This window comes from Mustela lutreola, chromosome 10, assembly GCF_030435805.1.
Source record: "Mustela lutreola isolate mMusLut2 chromosome 10, mMusLut2.pri, whole genome shotgun sequence".
NCBI classification, from domain to species: Eukaryota; Metazoa; Chordata; class Mammalia; order Carnivora; family Mustelidae; genus Mustela; species Mustela lutreola.
In genome coordinates this window covers 49,893,546-49,913,120 of record NC_081299.1, presented here as the reverse complement: position 1 = coordinate 49,913,120, position 19,575 = coordinate 49,893,546, and the positions used below count along the sequence as shown (strand labels likewise).

Below are 19,575 nucleotides of genomic sequence, written 5' to 3'. Positions count from 1 at the left end.
TAACTGGGCAGGAATGTTCAAGCACAGTCAAAGCTGGGGTGAAATATACAACGCAATCGCAAGGCTAGTTTGGAAAGAAAGCTAGCTCAGGGCAAGGCTAAAAAGAAGGCAATTCTGTCTCAGTGAAGGGAGGAACTCTCTGGAGAAAAAAAAACCAGACTGGAAGGGAAGGAGGAGAAAAAAAATGGCTTTCAATTATCCACGTTATCTTTCCCTACCAATCATTACCGATGATGAATTGGTGCAATAAAAGCCAATATTCAATTTTTCCAATTTACATGGAAAGAAGGCCGTAATATATTGTTAAAGGGAAGAAACAGCAGGTTATCCAACAGTGTATATAATATGATCTCATTTTTGCAGTACACTTGTATGTGTAGCAACAGTCTGGATGGATTGATATGGAAATGTTAACAGTAGGACTACAAGTGATTTTTATTATTTCTCCCATCTGTATTTTCCCCAATTAACATGTATCATGACTGTAATAAGAAAAAGTCATTATTTTTAAACTTCCTTATGAATCATTTAGCTTCAAGCAATATAGTCTGACTACCTTCTATGGGGAGGGCATGAGAAACAGTATTTTCGGAGAAGTCAGCACACACTCACAGTGGATTTTGTTGATAAACTGTCTACTTGTCCTGTCTGTTTTATAGAATTTTATGCTCTTAAGTGGGGAAAGGGCCATTAGAGTTTATCTCATAATTACATTTTAAAAGTTGTGGTGAAATTCACATAGCATAAAATGTACCATCTTAACCATTTTTAAGTGATTTTGGAAGAGCCACACTGTTTTGCAACTACCACTACACCAAGCATCTCCAGAACTCTTTCCATCTTGCAAAACTGGAACTCCATAGCCATGAAACAATGAGTCTCCATTCTGCCGTCCCCACCTTTCATACCCCTCACCTTCTGCCCCCTCCCTGCCGCCAGGCAACCACCATTCTCCTTTTCCTCTCTATGAATCTCCAGGGACCTCATGGAGTGGACTCATACAGTAGGTGTCCTTTTGTGACTGGCCTGTTTGACTTAGCACCAGATCTTCAAGTTTCACCCACATAGCATACTGCGGAATTTCCCTCATTTTTAAGGCCAAATAATATGTGCTATATATTGCAGTCACATGTGTAGGCCACATTTGGTTTATGCCATTTGCCTGTTAATGGAGACCTGGATTACTTCCACCTTCTGGTTTGTTGTGAATAGTGCTGCTAGGAATACGGACTCTGAAAAACAATCTGAGGGGTTTGAAGTGGCGGGGGGTGGCAGGTTGGGGTACCAGGTGGTGGGTATCATAGAGGGCACGGATTGCATGGAGCACTGGGTGTGGTGAAAAAATAATGAATACAGTTTTTCTGAAAATAAATAAATTGAAAAAATTAAAAAAAAAAAAAGAATACGGATGTACCAATACCTCTTCAAGACCTTGCTTTCAATTCTCCTGGGTATAACAAGGATTAGATTTTAATGCAGTTTCCGGCTTTTTTTTTTTTTTTTAAAGATTTATTTATTTATTTATTAGACAGATAGAGATCATAAGCAGGCAGAGAGGCAGGCATAGAGAGACAGAGGAGGAAGCAGGCTCCCCACCGAGCAGAGAGCCCAATGTGGGGCTCTATCCCAGGACTCTGGGATCATGACCGGAGCCAAAGGCAGAGGCTTTAACCCACTGAGCCACCCAGGCACCCCTGCATTCTCCGATTTAAAAGCAGGGAGTAGCCCAGGAGTACTGCTGAGAGCTGAGCATCACCAGTCAGGGTTTGAATACCTGCAGGGAAAGGTGTTCACCAGTTCATGGGGCTGTGCAACACAGTGGTTGAGAATGCACGCCTCGGAGACAGGCAAACTGGGTACAAATTCTTGCTCCACGTCTCACTGCTTATGGTCATAGGAAAATGAACAATCTCTCAGTTTCTACATTTACAAAGTGGAGATAATTAGATCTACCCTATTGGGTGCCTAAAAAGATTAGTTGGGTAATGCACTTTAGGTACTCGGTACACAGAATTGTGCTCAATGAATAGAAGCTATATATCATTAAAGAATACTTTGTAGAAAGTAAGGTCTTGTGATATTAAAAAGTCTATGCAGTAGTTCAAATTCTATCTGCTAGAAAAAAATAGAGACCATGTCTAATCTGTCTCCCAGAGGTTGATATTTAGGCATTTGAATAGACTTCCACTGGGAACTGGCCCTTTGGAGAAAGGGACACCATTTTACTTTGCATTTGTTTATGGATTTATGTGCAGGTTACTTCTTCTGCATTTGTAAAGCTCAAGTACCTGCTTGGGTGACTCTTTAATTTTTATTTCTCTAAAGGTAGAAAGCAAATGTTGTCCTCCCAATTAATACAAATTTCATGCTTTAGTAACAAAAGTATCAATATAGAATAAATGCAAGCTTGCTTAGAAAATTACTAATCTGCAGGCCATGCTTAAATTAAGTCTTAGACAATTCCTGTGGGGGAGAAAACCTCTTCTGAACTAAGGTCTTCTCAAAAAGGAGATTATTTTTTAAGTATATGACCATTTTTATCTATATCTATATATGTCTAACACTCTAAATGGTTCCAGAAAGTAGTTCTTTAAAAAAAAAAAATAAGTTAATATATATACCTTAAAACTAAGATATTTTGAGCACATAATTTTTATCTCAGGATATATATGGTGTTGTTTTTTTTAAAATGACAATTCCATTAGCACAGTTTCTCCCAAGACAATTGTGGATGGCTTTGTTCAAGACAAATGTGGCAGGTGTCACTGTGATAAGAAACATTTAAGCTGTTGTCCCTATGATGCCAAATATTTAACAGAAACCAAAAAATTTCAGTTCCAGATGACAAAATTGGGTCTAAATGACATCATTCATCCAGATGCGTGGAAAATCTGGATTTTCAAGAATTGAATTTTTGTGGTCAACATCATGAAGACTCAGTTTCTGGGTTAAATAAGGCATTTGTGAAACAAAGCCATTTTGGAATAGAACACGTTTTCATTATAGAGAAACAAATTGAAAGGAACACGGGGTACCATTTCAGTGCTGTGAATCACAGATTACATTAAAAAAAAATACGATGTAAAAAACAAACAGGACATTTCCAAGCTGCATTTTTGAGGTTCTTCATGAAGTAACCCGACCACACTGGGGCTTTGAGAAAAGCAATCATTCAACATAGAGGCACCGTCCCCAGTTCTCCCTTCCCACTGAACTTGAACACATGCGCCGAAAGTACAAAATGGAATGACCGTGCCTTTGAGGTAATTATTCAACTTCAAACTCACCAGTTAAGCATTTGGAGATATGGGAACATAAGCAATACACTGGAACAACTTTACAGGAGGTCCTGAATAGATGTTCATCCCAGAAGCCACGGACACGCCAGTTTCAGGAGAAACAGCAGAAGTGGGAAACTCAAGAGTTAACCTCCTGTGCGCCCCCCCCCCCCTTTATCCCCTTCTCCTCCCAGCTGCCTCCTCCCAGGCTGTACTTTCCGTGACCCTGCTTCCCGGTAAGGAAGGTTTCAGAAGCAGCGCAGTTTCACCTGCGCTGTCGACACAGCAATAAACTAAAATCCTTTACTGAGAGAGAGCCAGTGGACCCAGGAAGGCAAATCTATCCCGTTGATAAGCATCTGGTCCTACTCTTATCAACAAAGACGAGTAGTTACCAATTCGGCATCTGGAGAATACACACCCGGGCATATGCACAAAATATCTCAGAGAATTTATTTTCAAACCACATGCTGAGAACCTCACAAAGAAAATACTCTCTTTATGTTGATTATGATGGTATATGGTTACCGTCTAATTAGGAAATCAGTGAGTCGTTCCTCTCAAAACTTGAATCTAATTCCATTTCGCAAACTTCTAAACATCGGCACACCCACTACCTTTGAACTCCAAGAGTCCCTTACTGTGTCTGACAGCAGCCATTTCAAAACCTTGGAAAGAGATTTTTTCTCTTTGACCGACACTAGCACAAAACACAACTGTCTACCGAGAAACAAGCTCTAGAGGAGCAGGAGAATCCCCTTTTCTCAATCGCCTACCTCAACGTATGACATTATATTCATATACCTCCCCCCCACCCCCGCTGTACTTGCTCCCTCGGGGCCAGTGTACCCAGTGACAAATACCACCTACTTCTGTGCCAACACCAGCAACTTAACAGGACTCACGAACCCTTTCTTTCCGGTTCCTGAGGACCCGATAACGAAAACAGAAGAGGGGCTGGTTCCCCATTCCCAGGATGCACTCTGATTTCATGGGCAGCCCAAGCTGACTTTTCCAGGCAGGGGTGGACTTCTGTCTGGTTGCAAGTGGAGAGACATGAATTCCCAGAGGAGGAAACACACTATCTAGCCCTGGGAAACCTTTCTTGCCACAGCAAAAGCAGTTCTGGCACAGAAGCCTTCCTCCTCTACCCCCTCAGTAGGTAACACAAAAATCGCAGACAGAATTTTTCCACGATTTCTGAGGACACAGGGAAATGTGGCTGAAGGGCCGGGAAGGTTGGGGTTGGGAGGAAAAGGGACCGAACAGGGGCTGGGAAATGCAGCCTGTTGTGCCAAAAGACAAGTTACAATGCACCTGGCGAATAAAACAAGCTGCACCACATACAGAAAAGATGAGAGCGGCCCACCTGTGTCTGTTGAGGGATATTTACAAAGCTTGGATCCCGTGGTCCAACACTGACGAATCGGTTTGCGGGGGAGGTGCTGGGTGTCGAGTAGGCTGTGAAGGGAAGGGACACATGCGTTCAGGAAGCAGCACGAGATTGCACACACAAACAACACCAAAACACACAGTCTCCGAGCCTACGCAGCTGATTAACAAGGAAATGTGCAAACACTGGAGCTAGCAAAGGGATCCGGCTAGCGGGGGCATTTTAGACAGTCATAAAAGGGAAGGGGTGTTGGATTCTAAAGACTGGACATTTGCAAAATATACTTTTGGTGTAAAACATGAGCTCTGGGGCCAGAAAGAGATATCTTAGTCCTTAGAGCACAAGGGAGAAAGAAATGAGGTAGGAAGGGGAGGAGAGCAGTTCATTTTATAACCTTGCTTTTCACACTATGGCACTTCCAAAAATCACGAGATATTCCTGCACCTCTATAGCTAAATATCAAAGAGGAGTCTTTAGAGAAGGAAATAATGGCTTCTCCAGAAAGGAGGTGGAAAACCATTGAGAACCAGCTGTCTTTATAGGCTTCGGGAAAGTATCTAGAATCTCTATAAAGCAGCAGATGTGCTTAAAATATTAACACCTGTAGTCTTCCCATCCTTGATCATTTCTGTTAAGGCACAAATTATCAAGAACCCATGAAAACCAAGATACCACACTAAAATCACAGTTCAGTTTACCATCCTTTCACAGTTCATGAAAGTTTGGTTGTTGGTTTTTATAGTTTCAGTTTTTATATTTATATTTGAGAGCGTCACTCCAGTGAGAAAAAAACTCGGTGGCTTTGCTGTTTCATCGGCTTATACATCCAAATGTGTATTTGGTCTTGTGGTGACCTGCAATTCACCTCTTTACCACAAACTCCCAATATTTATTCATATTCCTTCTTTGTACCAGAACTTTCAGATAGACTCTTGCTTAATTTCCAATTAAACAACACACTTGCAAAAGGCCCAATTTTTCTGGATTAACCTTAGACACAAGCCATCTAAAAGATGAAAAGGATCTGCAATTTTTTTTTTAAAGATTTTATTTATTTATTTGACAGAGAGAAATCACAAGTAGTCGGAGAGGCAGGCAGAGAGAGAGAGAGGGAAGCAGGCTCCCTACTGAGCAGAGAGCCCGATGCGGGACTCGATCCTAGGACCCTGAGATCATGAACTGAGCCGAAGGCAGCGGCCCAACCCACTGAGCCACCCAGGCGCCCCAGGATCTGCAATTTTTAAAAGCACAGATAACTAAGGGAATAATACCAAATTCCTTTGCCAGATTTCTTTGTTTTCCTTTTTGGCATCATCTGCTTGTCTTTGATTTTCTGTCTTACAGAAAACTGCTCAGACTTCTTGCTTCCCTTGTTGAGCACATCTAGAGGTAAAATTTCAACCAATCTAGCCCAAGTCCTGTTGGTCATCTTTGGTAAGAGCTAAGTCATCCACGCAGATCTGTGATGGTCATGTGGTGTGGCTATGTTAAACCAGCATGGAACAGAGGATGAACGTGAGGATCCTCTGACATCTATTAATAAGAAAGTGTTGTCCTAGTGTTTATTTTAGAAGGATCTGTATGGGAATAGTTTTATATAAAACAATGTATATATAAATGTCTATATAAAAATGCATGATGTAACGTATGGTCTAGCTACGTGAATCTACCGATTTCCTCCCCACCCCATTCTATGTTAGGCTAAGTTGAACAGATTTGAGAAATACCTCTGCACAAACTCATTCTGTACGTGCCTCTCACTCACTGGTATGGGAGAAACATAAATTTTTTAAAATTCCGTAAAATACTCTGTTAATTGCTCTAGTCAGTCTATTGCTTTAGTTTAATATGGTTTAAGAAGTCTCCATAGAAAGTTAGGTATTGAAAATGATGGACTATAATTACCCAGTAGTGAATTTACCCGCTCCTAGGGCACAAAGAGGATGTGGGAGAGATAAGGAGGAAGCTAGTAGATGAAATAACCTGTCAAACCTCTCAGTGGTTAGGTGGGAAGAGTGTTCTTTCACATGGGAATAGGTAGGTATGTCGGAAGGAACAGAAAAAGGCATGAAGAGTATGCTAAGGTACTAAGACTAAGTGATGAATGACAGATGCTGAAATGTGGGTCCTGGTGGAACTGTGCGCTTTGGGCTACACTAGTCATCACAGACACATAGCAGGACTTCCTATGATGTTTTTACCATACTGGGGATATCAGAAACATGCATGCTGAGTGAGCCTAGGGATCATGGCATTTTTGTTTGTTTGTTTGTTTTCTTTCTGTGTGAAGATCGTTCTCCATTGACCATAGCAAGTTTACTAAGACTGAGAAGATATGTATGTAATATGTTCTGTTCTCTATTGTTTAGCAGACCTAAATTTTGCCATTTTAAAGGTGTAGTGTACAAATCATGTAGTCACCCAAAACTGCTATGAGGCTAACATCTGGATATTTTGCCTTTCTTGGGCACAAGACAAACTTTGCCATCTTGATTTCAAAATATCCCAGGAGGCCTTTCATGCTTTCATAGGCTCCTGAAACTGCTTCAAAGTTCAGTCTGGTTTTTAAAACAAGGGGAACAGTATGTTAGCATTTAAAAAAAGAGAGAAAGAGAAAGATAAAAGAAAAAAGGGATACTAAAAGTACAAAAACCTGGGAGTCTCTTGAATACCCAAGTCATCAAATGGAAGAAATGGTACCTGGGGAAATTTATTCAATAGAAATGAGCTTCTGGGAAAATTCAAGGACACAGGGAAAACAAGGGAAGGAAGAAAGAAAGTCTGACTCATCTTCCATTATGGTAGTTACAATAAGCACAGTGTTCACCTATAACAGGATGTAGTTCCAGAAATGATGTGACATTAGTTAAATTTTATTTTCCCAAAGAAAAAGTGGAATTAAGGGAGTTATACTGTTGAACAAAAACCTCAACTGCAACTTTTTATTAAAACAACCACATATACCATAGCAAATCAATTATACATGCACAGTTAAGAGCTTTCAACATGAATATAAAATCAAGTAAAGGGGGCAATGTGGTAATTAATTATATACAACTGTATTTACTATGCTATTATATCATATTCATATCTTTCTTAATTATAATTCTGGCATTATTTACAGCAGCAATAATCAAACGCCTCAGGAAAAAATAGGAAATCATGAAATCCAGAAAATAATTTTCTGGGAAGATTATTAGAGGCATTTTTTTGAGGATTCTGGAGGGGGAAGATTCAGGGGCATATAATAATTTTTCTGATAAAGTCAACAGGGAAATCATTTTGCTTATATAATCTCACTGCAAAAGTCCTCATGGCAAACACGACTATTAGAAATCAAATTATTGATTATTTGACTGCCTCTGAAGTGGAAACTTTTTCTTTCTTTTTCTTTTTTTTTTTTTTTTTAACCAGGCATCTTACTTACATGAGGAATACCACTCTTGACTATTTTCCTAATGTTATGGATGAACTATTAGAACTATTAGAAGCTTCCACCATTTTATTTGTACTAATCTGGTATTTTTTCCTCTTTCTACTTGTATGTCTCGCCATTATCCCATAGTCTTAGTATGGCCTTAGCTACAGTGATAACTATGAAAATCCCAGATCAGAATTTGATCCCATATCCAGAAAATCCCATTCTTTTGTGTTACCCACTTACCATATGCATGGCTAATCATAAAATCCTTTACTTAGACTGTGTAAGTCCTGCCCCAGTATGATCAGTTGGGAGATGGCTCAAGAACAGTTCTTGCTTTATAAGCAAGACTTTTAAAGGGCCTCTGACAATGCTAGAATCTATCTCTAGCAGGGACTCTCGGAGGAGCACGAGGGAGTCATCCGGGACAGTGGCAGAGATCACCCATTAAGTCTGCTCCTCACCACTATGCAGGTAGGTGTCCCCTGGGAGAACCTAGATTTTTTTTTTTTTGTTTGGTTTCCAGAAATACATGTAACTAACCTCCTACAAGCCAAACAGAATTTCCACTTTTGTTGTCCCCAAGGTGTCACGTTTTGTTTTGTTTCTTTTTCTTGAAAGGAAGGAATAAGGGATGTGTCTGGATAAAGGAATCATGTTATTTTCCTATAATCCATTTTGAGTCTGTAATAGCCCTCACCTATAAAATCAAATCTGACCATGGTATTAACAAGGTGGTCACACTGTTTTGAGCAGAATGCTTGGAGCATTCCTTGTTTTAGGAAAAAGATGGAACTGAAGAAAAGAGATACTAAGATACTAAAATATGTGTACCATTGTCAGTTGATGTTTCTTTAAGCTGAAAACCGAATCATTAAAATCACCCACATCTGACAAACTAGCAAATTAAAAGTAGGCAGACAGATTCAAGATCTAGTTCAAATGTAGTAACCACTAAAATATATGTAATCACCAAAGGAGAGGAAAGGGAGAACATTCTGACAGATGTTTTTGTGGGGAGTGAGTATGAAGGGAGAGCTGTCTTTTGGATGACGCCCCTCTGGGACTCACAGTGCCCTCAGGGAGGCTGAGGGGCTGGTTCCCAGTGCAGCTCCACTGCCTGAGGAGAGCGATGGCCACCCTCTACCCTGGCTAGGGGTCAGTGACACAGTGAGACACCTTGGCAGAAAAGAAAATGTGAGAGACCTGATGACCTTTGAGGTTCTGCATTTACTTCCACACACAGGAAGCCTTGAAGTCCCCTGAACCCGGGCAGCCTGACCTACACGCTGACAGGAAGTTTGAAGAGAGATCTGTGCTCTGTTGTGTCAGACTCCAGATGCATGAAGAGTGAACATCCCTTTCTTCATTCCCTTGAACTCTATCGAGTCTAACCTCTAGAGTGCATCAAAGAGAGGTATTTCCATTATTTAATAGATTCATATTCATTCTCTCACTCCTGTCTGTCTCCGTCTCTCAGGAACGCTTGCTCTGTGCCAGGCTCCGGGCTGAGCACGACGGGAGATTCAAAGGTGAGGCAAGACACATTGCCATCCTAGAAATGCTAGCATCTAATGATGGGAGATGGGTGTAGAAAAATGAAAATATGGGTGCTTAAAGGTGACATAAATAAGAATCCACGAGATGTTAACGGACAGAAAAGGGACATCTGGCAGGAGAGCAGGAAAAGTGCACAGAGGAAACGAGGACAGGGTGGCTTTTGCGACAGTGCTGTAAAAGATGCCGGGCCTGCAGGTTGGGAGGGAACGGGGTTGCGGGGTGGGGGTTGGGGGTGTCACAAAGGAAGCAGCAGGAGCAAAGGCTCGGAGGCCGGAAGTGGAGGCATCAATCAGAGAGCGCAGGGAGAAAAGACAAAACACCGCTAATTATGTTTTGTCATACAGCACGGGAAGGCAAAATGTTGAGTCAGAGACCTGAATGTTTGAAAACGAAGGGGAAAAAGTCTATTGAAATTATTTTTCTTTTAAGAAGAAGTAATTTATAAAATAAAGATATCGAATTTCCATTCCCAACACCTCTAAGACAACTAAGACTTCCTCACTCACGTTCTAAACCGCTCCCTTCATATCTTAAATATTAACATGAACACTATAGGTTCCCCCCTCGTTTTCAGAAACTCAGGCGTACTCACATGTGGGGATTTCCCTTCTAAAAAATATCTAGTCGAAAATTCAGTTTCATTCCAAATAGACTTACTGTGATTCTACCACCTGCCCAGGAATGTGCTAGTTATTGGACAGAGGTAATCTAAGCAAGTTCAGGAATGCAGACTTGAACAGATCTCTGTGTGTTCAAGTTGCAACTTTATTAAATGTTTATCAGTGACACCTGACAGTGAAGGAAAAGTGCATAAAAAAGCATTCAGTTGCAAACCTGGAATAGCGAGATGATTAAATACCTAACTGAAATAGTTTCTAGAATCTTTTCTTAACTGCACTATCACATTATTAAAAACAAAACAAAACAAAACAAAAAGCCCCGAGAAAACTTTAATTTCAAAAAATAAAAAAATTTTTAAAAGGCAGAAACTTCCAGGAAATAGATTGGCTAATTTCTAAAGGAAACCCATTATAGTTGTTGAACTCATTTAGGAACTTGAACAGCATTATTTTCTTGCAAGGTCACAAAGAAAATGCTGGAGAATATTGTGGAGTGTTTTTCCTTTAGCTAAATCTATCAGTATCGACAAGTTATGGGGCCTGGGTTAGTGTTATTAAGATCATTATATAGCCAAGGAAAAGACAGCCTTTCTTTACACATGATCCAGTATTCAGAGATTTAGAAATTCCCACATGACTGAACGGATATTGTTGTTGTCATCCAGATGTTTGGAATCTCTAAGATAACCACACTGAATTTCCATTATTTTGATCACATTTGTTCAGTCAGTTACCTCATTCTGTTATCTCTGTAAATCTTTTGTCTCTACAAACAAGTTACCAACAAAAAAAGACAGCCCTCAGGGCATGAAATTAAAACCTACTTATTGCTAGTAAATTATTACAGAATAACATACCCATAAGCTTTCTCCCTGAAAAGCTAATGAATTATAACTTTAATATATTAGCATTACTTAACATGTATGGTAGCAATTTGCATGACATGGCTAATGTGCCAGTAGTTCACAAAAATCTTGAGAAGAGGCAATTTAGCCAGATGGTTTTGCTCTGCTGGTATTTCTGTTTGTATTAAGGATGCTCACAGGGAGGTAGGGGCTCTAGCTACATCATGATTTGGGGTAAAATATGCAGAAAGGAAAGTATAAGACCGTTCATGGTGCACACAGAAAGAAGGGGATCAGAACAACTTATAAACTGGAGACACTTTGGCCTTATGTTACCCAGATCTGTGCCATAAGCAGGCACTTTGGACTGTTTCCTGTAGACAGGCTATTTAAACTGACTATAACATTGCTGTGAAGGATAAGAATAGAGGCTTATTTCAGTTCATTTAAATTTATTCCAAATTCTGTAACTGTCATTTATTTTTATGTAAATGCTGTGTGTTGTATGATTGGTAGAACATATATATTGATCAGAAGCAACAATGTATATGGGTAGGCACAGGTGAAAGCTATATCTGATAGCCACAGGGAATAAACCCATGGATTCAGCTGGGGTTTACTAAAAAAACTTAGATCAATATAATGGATTGCTCCCTTTTGAAAGGCTTCTGCGGCCTCTCAAAAGGCAGTGTAACTCTGGAAACCTACTCCTGGGAATTTATCCTCAACCAATACTTAAAGGTACAGATAAAGATTTATGCTCCAAGATGTTCATTACAGCATTACTTATAAAGAGGAACAAAGCCGAGCCATCTTATAAGCTAATGCTTATTTGTATGTTGAAATATTTTGCAGTCATTAGGCACATTTTTTTTTTTTTAGGCACATTTTCAAATAATAATGACATCACAGACATGCTGCTAGTGTGAGATAAAATTAATAAAATCAATTTATAAAACTGTTATATACACATAGACACATATGCACACATCATGATCAATTTTGTTTAAAATATGCATAGAAAATGACTGGAAAATAGGCACATAAAATGACTACCTCTGAAGAATGGCATTATGAATGATTTTTAAATATCTTCCAGTAATTTTTAATCTTAAAAAAACATAAACAGAACCTGAAAACCCCCAAGTCATATTTTTGTTTTTACAGCACTCCAAGGTAATCAGTAGAAAATGAATTTTAGAACCAGGAAACCCTGGATTGAATCCATTTGATTGTAATCTTACTTGAAATGTGATCTTGGCAAGCCAACTAACATCTCTGAGCTTCTATATATAAAAAGTCCACCATAATAAATATTATGTAGTTGAATATGCATAGCCCTTTAAGGCTTCATCCCTCAGTGAATGTCTATGATTACACTCTCTACCAGAGCAGTCCAGAAAGTAATCCCTAAGCAAGGCTTAGCAAACAAGATGGGAAATTCCCCCAAATTCCATTATATGTTATATTTAAACAATTGAAGAAAAATGCCAAAATCATCCAATCAGGGACTATTGATTGCAATATCTGATTGAGAGCATTATACTCCAAGACATCTGCCTTCCAACACTTACAAAAAATAAAACCTTAAACCTCTCCAGCGTTAATGTTGTGATCAGACTCATATAAGTAATGTGTAAATTGGTGCAACCTTTCTGAAAAGCAGTTTGGTAATGTGTATCAGAATGAATATTTTGGTTGGTACTAGTAATTTCGATTCTAGGAATCCAGCCTAATGAAATTATTTAAGCTGGGGACAAAATGTATTTTCAAAAATATGCTGGAGTATATTTCACAGATTGGGGCAAAGTTAATATCCAATAGAGGAATAGGTAAAAATTGTTTAAAATCACATTTCCCAATTTTTTATGAAATGGGAAAAGGTGTAAAATACTAATTAAGAAAATGGCATGCAAAATATTATTTTCAGCATGGTCACCATCATCTTATATGTGTCTGTGTACATATACACATGAATATACACATCAACATGTATTAAGGGAAAAATAGGCCAAAATGTTAATAGTAATTAATTATAGGAGCACATAATTTCATTTTTTATACTCTATATTTTCCAAGTTTCCTACACTGTCATATATTACTTTTATGAAGAAAATCTTAAAACTCACTAGTTATTTCTGTCATCTTGAAAAAGTAACAAACAGAGGCAAAAACAAGACTCAAATGGGTTAGGAAACCTAAATGAGTGGAATTATCTATTGTCTGTTCTTTTCTGTCCCTCCTTTATAATGTCCATCTCTTACTGTGCTCTTGTTCCTCTGCTTTTCATCCAATGCAAGGTATGCAAACATATGTTATTCTTGGAATAATGTAAAAGTTCTTTATGGAGTGTCTTGGGATTTTCAGAGGATGGGTGTATGCACAAAATCCTATCTCTAAATGCGGGATGTGTCCTGGTAGAGTACAAAGCACAGGAGTGAACAGACCTGAGTTTGAAGCCTGACTCAGTTTCAGTGTTCTATTTTTTAAAAGAGGGCTGACAATTCTAATTTTGTAGATGTATAATCATAATCAGATGAAATTAAGGTAATGCATATGAACATACCTATCAAAGTGACTGAGTTTCAATAATCCTTTTTCTTTTTCCCTTGCAAATGTAAACATAACAAAATTAGATTATATGCAGAGTAGTAATACTCTGCAAAAAGCATTTGTGAAAAATTATGATTTAAGACATATGTATTCAGTGGGTTCCTAAAGCAGAAATTGGGACCAACTATTGGCTGTGGAGAATGAAAATGCTAACCTTACACTAAGCTCCATGCTGTCTGTGAGGGAAAAAGAATATTATTCCTTACCAGAAAGATCACACATTTTCTGCTATGATATCCAAAATTTGGGTAAATATAGCCAAAATCTAGATGCATAAAAACTGCCAAGAATTTTATGGGGACCCCCTCCAACCACAAATGAATTTTGGTCACTGTAGTGATTGAGGTTATATAAAGAAGAATTTTTAGATAATTACACACATATTTTTGAAAATAATTACATTTGTTATAAAAGGAGACTTAAAACTCTGTATTATCTTTCATGATCAGTGGATAAGGTACCAAAGGGAGATTCTATGACAGACCAGTTTCTATCTTTCAACACACAAGCAAATGTGTATGTACATCCCCCAACTCTATGGTAGTGGTTTGCTTGTTTTTTTTTAAAGATTTTATTTATTTGACAGATAGATCACAAGTAGGCAGAGAGGCAAGCAGAGAGAAAGGGGGAATCAGGCTCCCTGCTGAGCAGAGAGCCCGATGAGGGGCTTGATCTCAGGACCCTGAGAGCATGACCTGAGCTGAAGGCAGAGGCTTAACCCACTGAGCCACCCAGTAGCCCCCTTTTTTTTTTTTTTTCTTAAAGATTTTATTTACATATTTGACAGAGATCACAAGTGGGGAGAGAGGCAGGCAGAGAGAGAGAGGGGGAAGCAGGCTCCCCGCTGAGGAGAGAGCCCTATGAGGAGCTCAATCCCAGGACCCTGAGATCATGACCTGAGCCGAATGCAGAGGCTTAACCCACGGAACCACCCAGGCGCCTCTATGATTGATAGTGTTCCATACACACTCCTAGGATTCTCCTTTGCTGACTTAACATAACTCATATAGACTTGTCTCTATTTTTAAGGGGTACCTAATGTATATACTCTTGTAACATATTTAGGTTATTACTAATCTTTTATTATAATTGAATACTTGATAAGCATCTGTGTTTACACTTCCAACTATATTTATTACTTACATATAAAATTTATATACATAAATATATATAATATTCATATATATTTTTATATACTTGAAAAATTAAACTGTCTTCTAAGACGTTGGACCAATTCACAGTCCTCTAACAGTGCAGAAGAGTATGTCTTCCACACACTTGCCAAGAGTATGCAAAGTATTCTCTGATTTTTGCTGATCTGATATGTAAAAATACCATGCTAGTCTTAATCTGTATTGTTTTTATGCTACATAAACAAGACATCTTTCAAATGTTCTCTATTTCTCTTTGTTTATGACCTTTTTCTGTCTTTTTATTGGTCTTTATATATTAGATAATTTAACCCCATGTTACATGTGTGACAAATATTTTTCCCACTTTCATTTTTTTTTTTTTACTTTATGATGGTTTTTTTTTTTCATGCATAGATTTTTGATACTCTTAGAGTAGAATTGGTCAGTCTTTCCTTTCATGGTTTCTGAGTTTGTGTGTGTGTGTTATTTAGAAAAATCTTCCTCAGTCCAATATTATTTTAAAAAGTCATCCTATATTTTTATGTGGTATTTAAAGCTTCACCTTTGTATGTTTTTCCCCCCTCCAGCTGGAATTTATTTTGGTGTAAGGAGTCTTCTTTTTTTCTGGACAGTTACACAGTTGTTCCAATAGACTTCACTGAATAATCCCTTCCACTCCTCTACGAAATGCCACTCTTATTACATATTAAAATATTGCATATATATAGGTCTCTTTCTAATTCAGAAGAGTATAAAACACTGAAATAGAATGGAGACAGCAGCAGAGGTGGTAGAGAAATTAAAACCAATGTGGAAAAAACAAAAACAAGAACAACAAAAAATGATAGCAGTGTGGAAACAGATCAGCATAAAATGAGTTCTCAGGCACTAAGTGACATCAGACACTAACTTAAGACTGAGAAAGAACAAGAAGGGAGTCCTTTGGATTTGTTTTCCATCCTACCTGTGGAATTGGTTGCAAGGGAGACAAACCATACAAGACTCTTAACTATAGGGGACAAACAGAGGGTTGCTGGAGGGGAGGCGGGGGTACCAGGCTGATGGACATTAAGGAGGGTACTTGATGGAATGAGCACTGGGTGTTATATCCAGCTGATGAATCACTAAATTCTGCCCCTGAAACTAATACTACACTGTATGTTAACTAAATTGAATTTAAATAAAAAAATTTAAAAATCTATGATGTTATAAAAACTCAAAGAAGTGTACAGCAAAGAATGATTTTATTGTAATTTTAATGTAATTTTAAAAATGTAAAGAAAAAGAATACTGCAATAGTTTGGACATCAGTAATGAAAAAGTGTTTTGTGAAAGGAAGCCACTAACTTCTTTCTTTTCCCCTTCTCTCTTGTAGTTATCCACTGCTTCTTCTCTGAAAGAGGAAACCTAGTCCTTACATCATCTAAAAATTGTGAAAAGTGACCTATCATTCACTGTCTTGCTCTAAATCCTTACATTTTAAGGAAAAGTGTTGGTGAAAGGGAGACATGTCATTATTAGGATGATAACTCGGAAAATAATTCTTTGAAGCATTCATCAACAGTCCAAGTTCTCAGGAGTCTTGGCGAATAAAGGAAATCTGCCTTTATCAACATTTCCTATTTTTTGTCTTTTTTGCTGTTTTTGTTTAATCTCCCTCCAAATCTTCTGTTCTCTTCCTTTCCCTGACAACCAGAGTTACTCTCAGCAACAGAAACCAATTCATACTAAAGTACAGATGACCCACTAACTAACATCTTCTGTATTTCTCGCATAGGGTTTTCACGGCAAAAACACGGAACCTTTGGGCTAATGCAAAGCTAGCCATAGGACGCAATGGCCAAGTGTATGAACTACAGGTTCAAGGTGGCTGGGTGTAAATCATGGTGCCATTACATGTGGCTGAGAAGCCTTGGAAATTAACTTAATTGGGTGACAAAGGTACTTACTTCATAAGATTACTGGGAAAATTAAAACAAGATAATATATAGAAAAATACTTATCAAGTGCCTGGTACATAAATAAAAGCTCAGTGCTTTGTTGTGCTGTTATTAATTTCAGATAAGCAGACAGTTGTGGCTTCCCAGCAACCAGAAATCGTGTCCCATTGCTCTGTAATTTGTATGAGGTAGGTATGGGGTAGTAGAAAGAGCTTGGGAAGGCCTGCATTTGAGTCACTACCAGGCTTCTATGGCAGTATTATCTTGGGAAAATCATCTGCACTTTCTAATGTCATCTTCCTTGTCTATAAAATCCTGACCACACAGGACTCCTAGGAAGACAGAACAAGATAATGTATTCATGTAAAGAGTTTTGCTAACTGAAAAGCACTGAACATACGTTAATTATTATACTACAAAATTTCCATCCTGGTCATAGGTTATTGTTATTTTCTTGGTTAACAGGTTCATATTCATTCATACAATGAATGTATGTAAGATTCATGGGAGAAGTAAAAATAAATAATAAAGGAAACTTGTTATTGTGTGCTTCTACTTTAATACAGTTCTAGTTTTAAAAAATCAAAAGTTCATGGCTAAGAAGGCATGGAGAAAAATGTTTACAAGCCTTTTATGCATTCTTAAATTAAGTTTTTATGTTCTTAATTAATTAAAAAAAGAAAATACACTTGTTTTATCTTCCATCATAATCCCAAAGCATTCTTTATCTCCATTATAATTCTAGGCTAGGATGCCAATCTGTAATTTCTTTTCTGGAAAAGTCCAGATTTATACTGTGATCTTGGTACTAACCTGTTATAAAAATTGGATGTTACAGTACAATTAAGAAAAAGAATAGTGCATTTTGAATCCTCACACCACAAATAGGCCCAAACATAATGAGATTATTTCTCCTATTCTTTAGCTGTTGTTCTTAGGAATAACCACTCAGTGTATTACATGTTTGAAAAGGAGTCCCTCCCCAGTTAATGCATGATGCACATGGAAAAACTCAGCAAGTTGCAAAGAGCTTTCAGAGGTAGGATGCTGTCATAATTAGTATCACTGGTAAGATACCTAATGGGCATGTCAAACATAATTTGGTCAAACCAAACTCTGGGCCCTGCCCCTTGCCCAGAATGGCTCTTTCTGGAACCTTCCCATCTCAGTTCATGGGAGCTCCATTCTCCCAGTTGGGCAGGTCAAAAACCTGGGAGTCGTTGATGTCTCACTCTCTTTTCTCAACCCATATCTAATGCATCAGCAAATCCCATCAGCTCTCCCCTTCAAATAATTCTCACCACCCACACTGCCCCATGTTGGTGTCTGGATCCCTCCAATGGCGTGTCACCTCCCTCCCTGCTCTAGCCTTCTCCGTTGGACCTCCTGGTCCCTAACTTACTAATTTACTTCAACTTGGATGACTATTTGTTCACAGGGAAGGGGACTGTGCCCTTTTGCATCTCTTCTGCCTGAAATAGCAGCTGGCAGGTAGAAGACACTCATTATATTATTGATTTTAAGGGGAAAAAAACCCCAGCCTCTTAACTGGTCTCTCTGCTTTAATTCTTCCCCCTAGAAATCTGTTTTCAGCAAAGCCTTCAAAGTGTTTCTGTTCAAAATTAGGGAGTTATCACTTCTCTGCTAGCCGGTGTCACTCAGAGCAAATGCCCAAGTCCTTACTGTTGAAAGCCTACGTTATCTACCCTACTCCTCACTCCCAGCTCCCAGATTCTGCCCACCTTACCTCCAGCCTCATCTCCTCCTTTTGCCTACACATTCTGTTCTCACCACCCTGGCCAGGCATGCTGGCTGTTCCTTCTGCTTGGAAAGCCCTTCCCTTACAGTCTCAGGAAGAGACTCACCTTCCCACTTCCATCAGGTCTTTGTTCAAATTTCCTCTTCTCAGACAGGACTTCTCTGGCCACCCTAGGGCCAGTCACACCCCACCTCCAGGATCTGCTTACATGTCACCATCTTACATCCTCTCTGTCTTTTACACTCACTGTTTTGTGGGTTGACTTTCTTCCTTCTCTACAACATGAGCTCCATGAGATCAGGGAATTATTGAAACCTCTTTCATTTCTTGCTGCATCCTAGCACCCAGAACACGACTTGGCATATAGTTCATGGTCAATTAGTATTTACTGAATGAATGAAAGAAGTGATAATCTCTCAGTGGGTATCTAAACTTACAAAGGCATTAGTCAGTGGGAACAGGATACATCCATTGTGAATTACTCTTACAGGTTATCTCTATTTATCACCATATCCTAAACAGACCTGGCATAGTAGTGTATCAATCTCTCTTCAAAGAAATCACAGTATAAAAGTACTTAACAGAGAGAGAACTGCTAACTCCACCCACCCCCTCTTGTTGTTGTTGTTTTATGGCACTAGTAAGGATTTTTCCCATTAAAATGTATTTATTTCACAGGCAAATTCTTTCCCAAATCTGCCTTACCCATGTTTTTCTGGCCACAGCTGCAAAGTGGGATATTTGGTGCCAAAGGCAACTGATTAGGTTAAAAATACATCCTCTGCTGTAGGCTGGCAACCATTTGTATTTCATTATAAGATGGTATTAAAAATTATGCCTTGGACTCTTAACTGTCTACAGCATAGTGCATCTGTCACCCCAGTTTGTCCTGACAATCTGCCTGAGAGAGTGGGTATAGCAGTCAGTAGTGGTCCCGTTAACAGATAAGGGAATTTGAGGACCAGAAATGTCGGTCATAGAGAAGACCCTTGGCAGGATTTCCTATTTTTATT

General features: G+C 38.7%; 1 protein-coding gene across 7 annotated transcripts in view; it reads right to left on the bottom strand.

Annotated features, from left to right (window-relative positions):
* Positions 1-19,575, bottom strand: part of NFIA (nuclear factor I A) — a 566,515-nt gene that overhangs the window by 32,681 nt on the left and 514,259 nt on the right. For 5 of the 7 annotated variants that reach the window (XM_059138245.1, XM_059138244.1, XM_059138248.1 and 2 more), the window contains exon 10: positions 4,648-4,739. The exons of the other annotated variants lie outside the window; for them this stretch is intronic. In XM_059138245.1, coding sequence (XP_058994228.1) covers positions 4,648-4,739 — 92 coding nt within the window. The remainder of the gene's footprint in view (positions 1-4,647; positions 4,740-19,575) is intronic. 7 annotated transcript variants of the gene reach the window in all.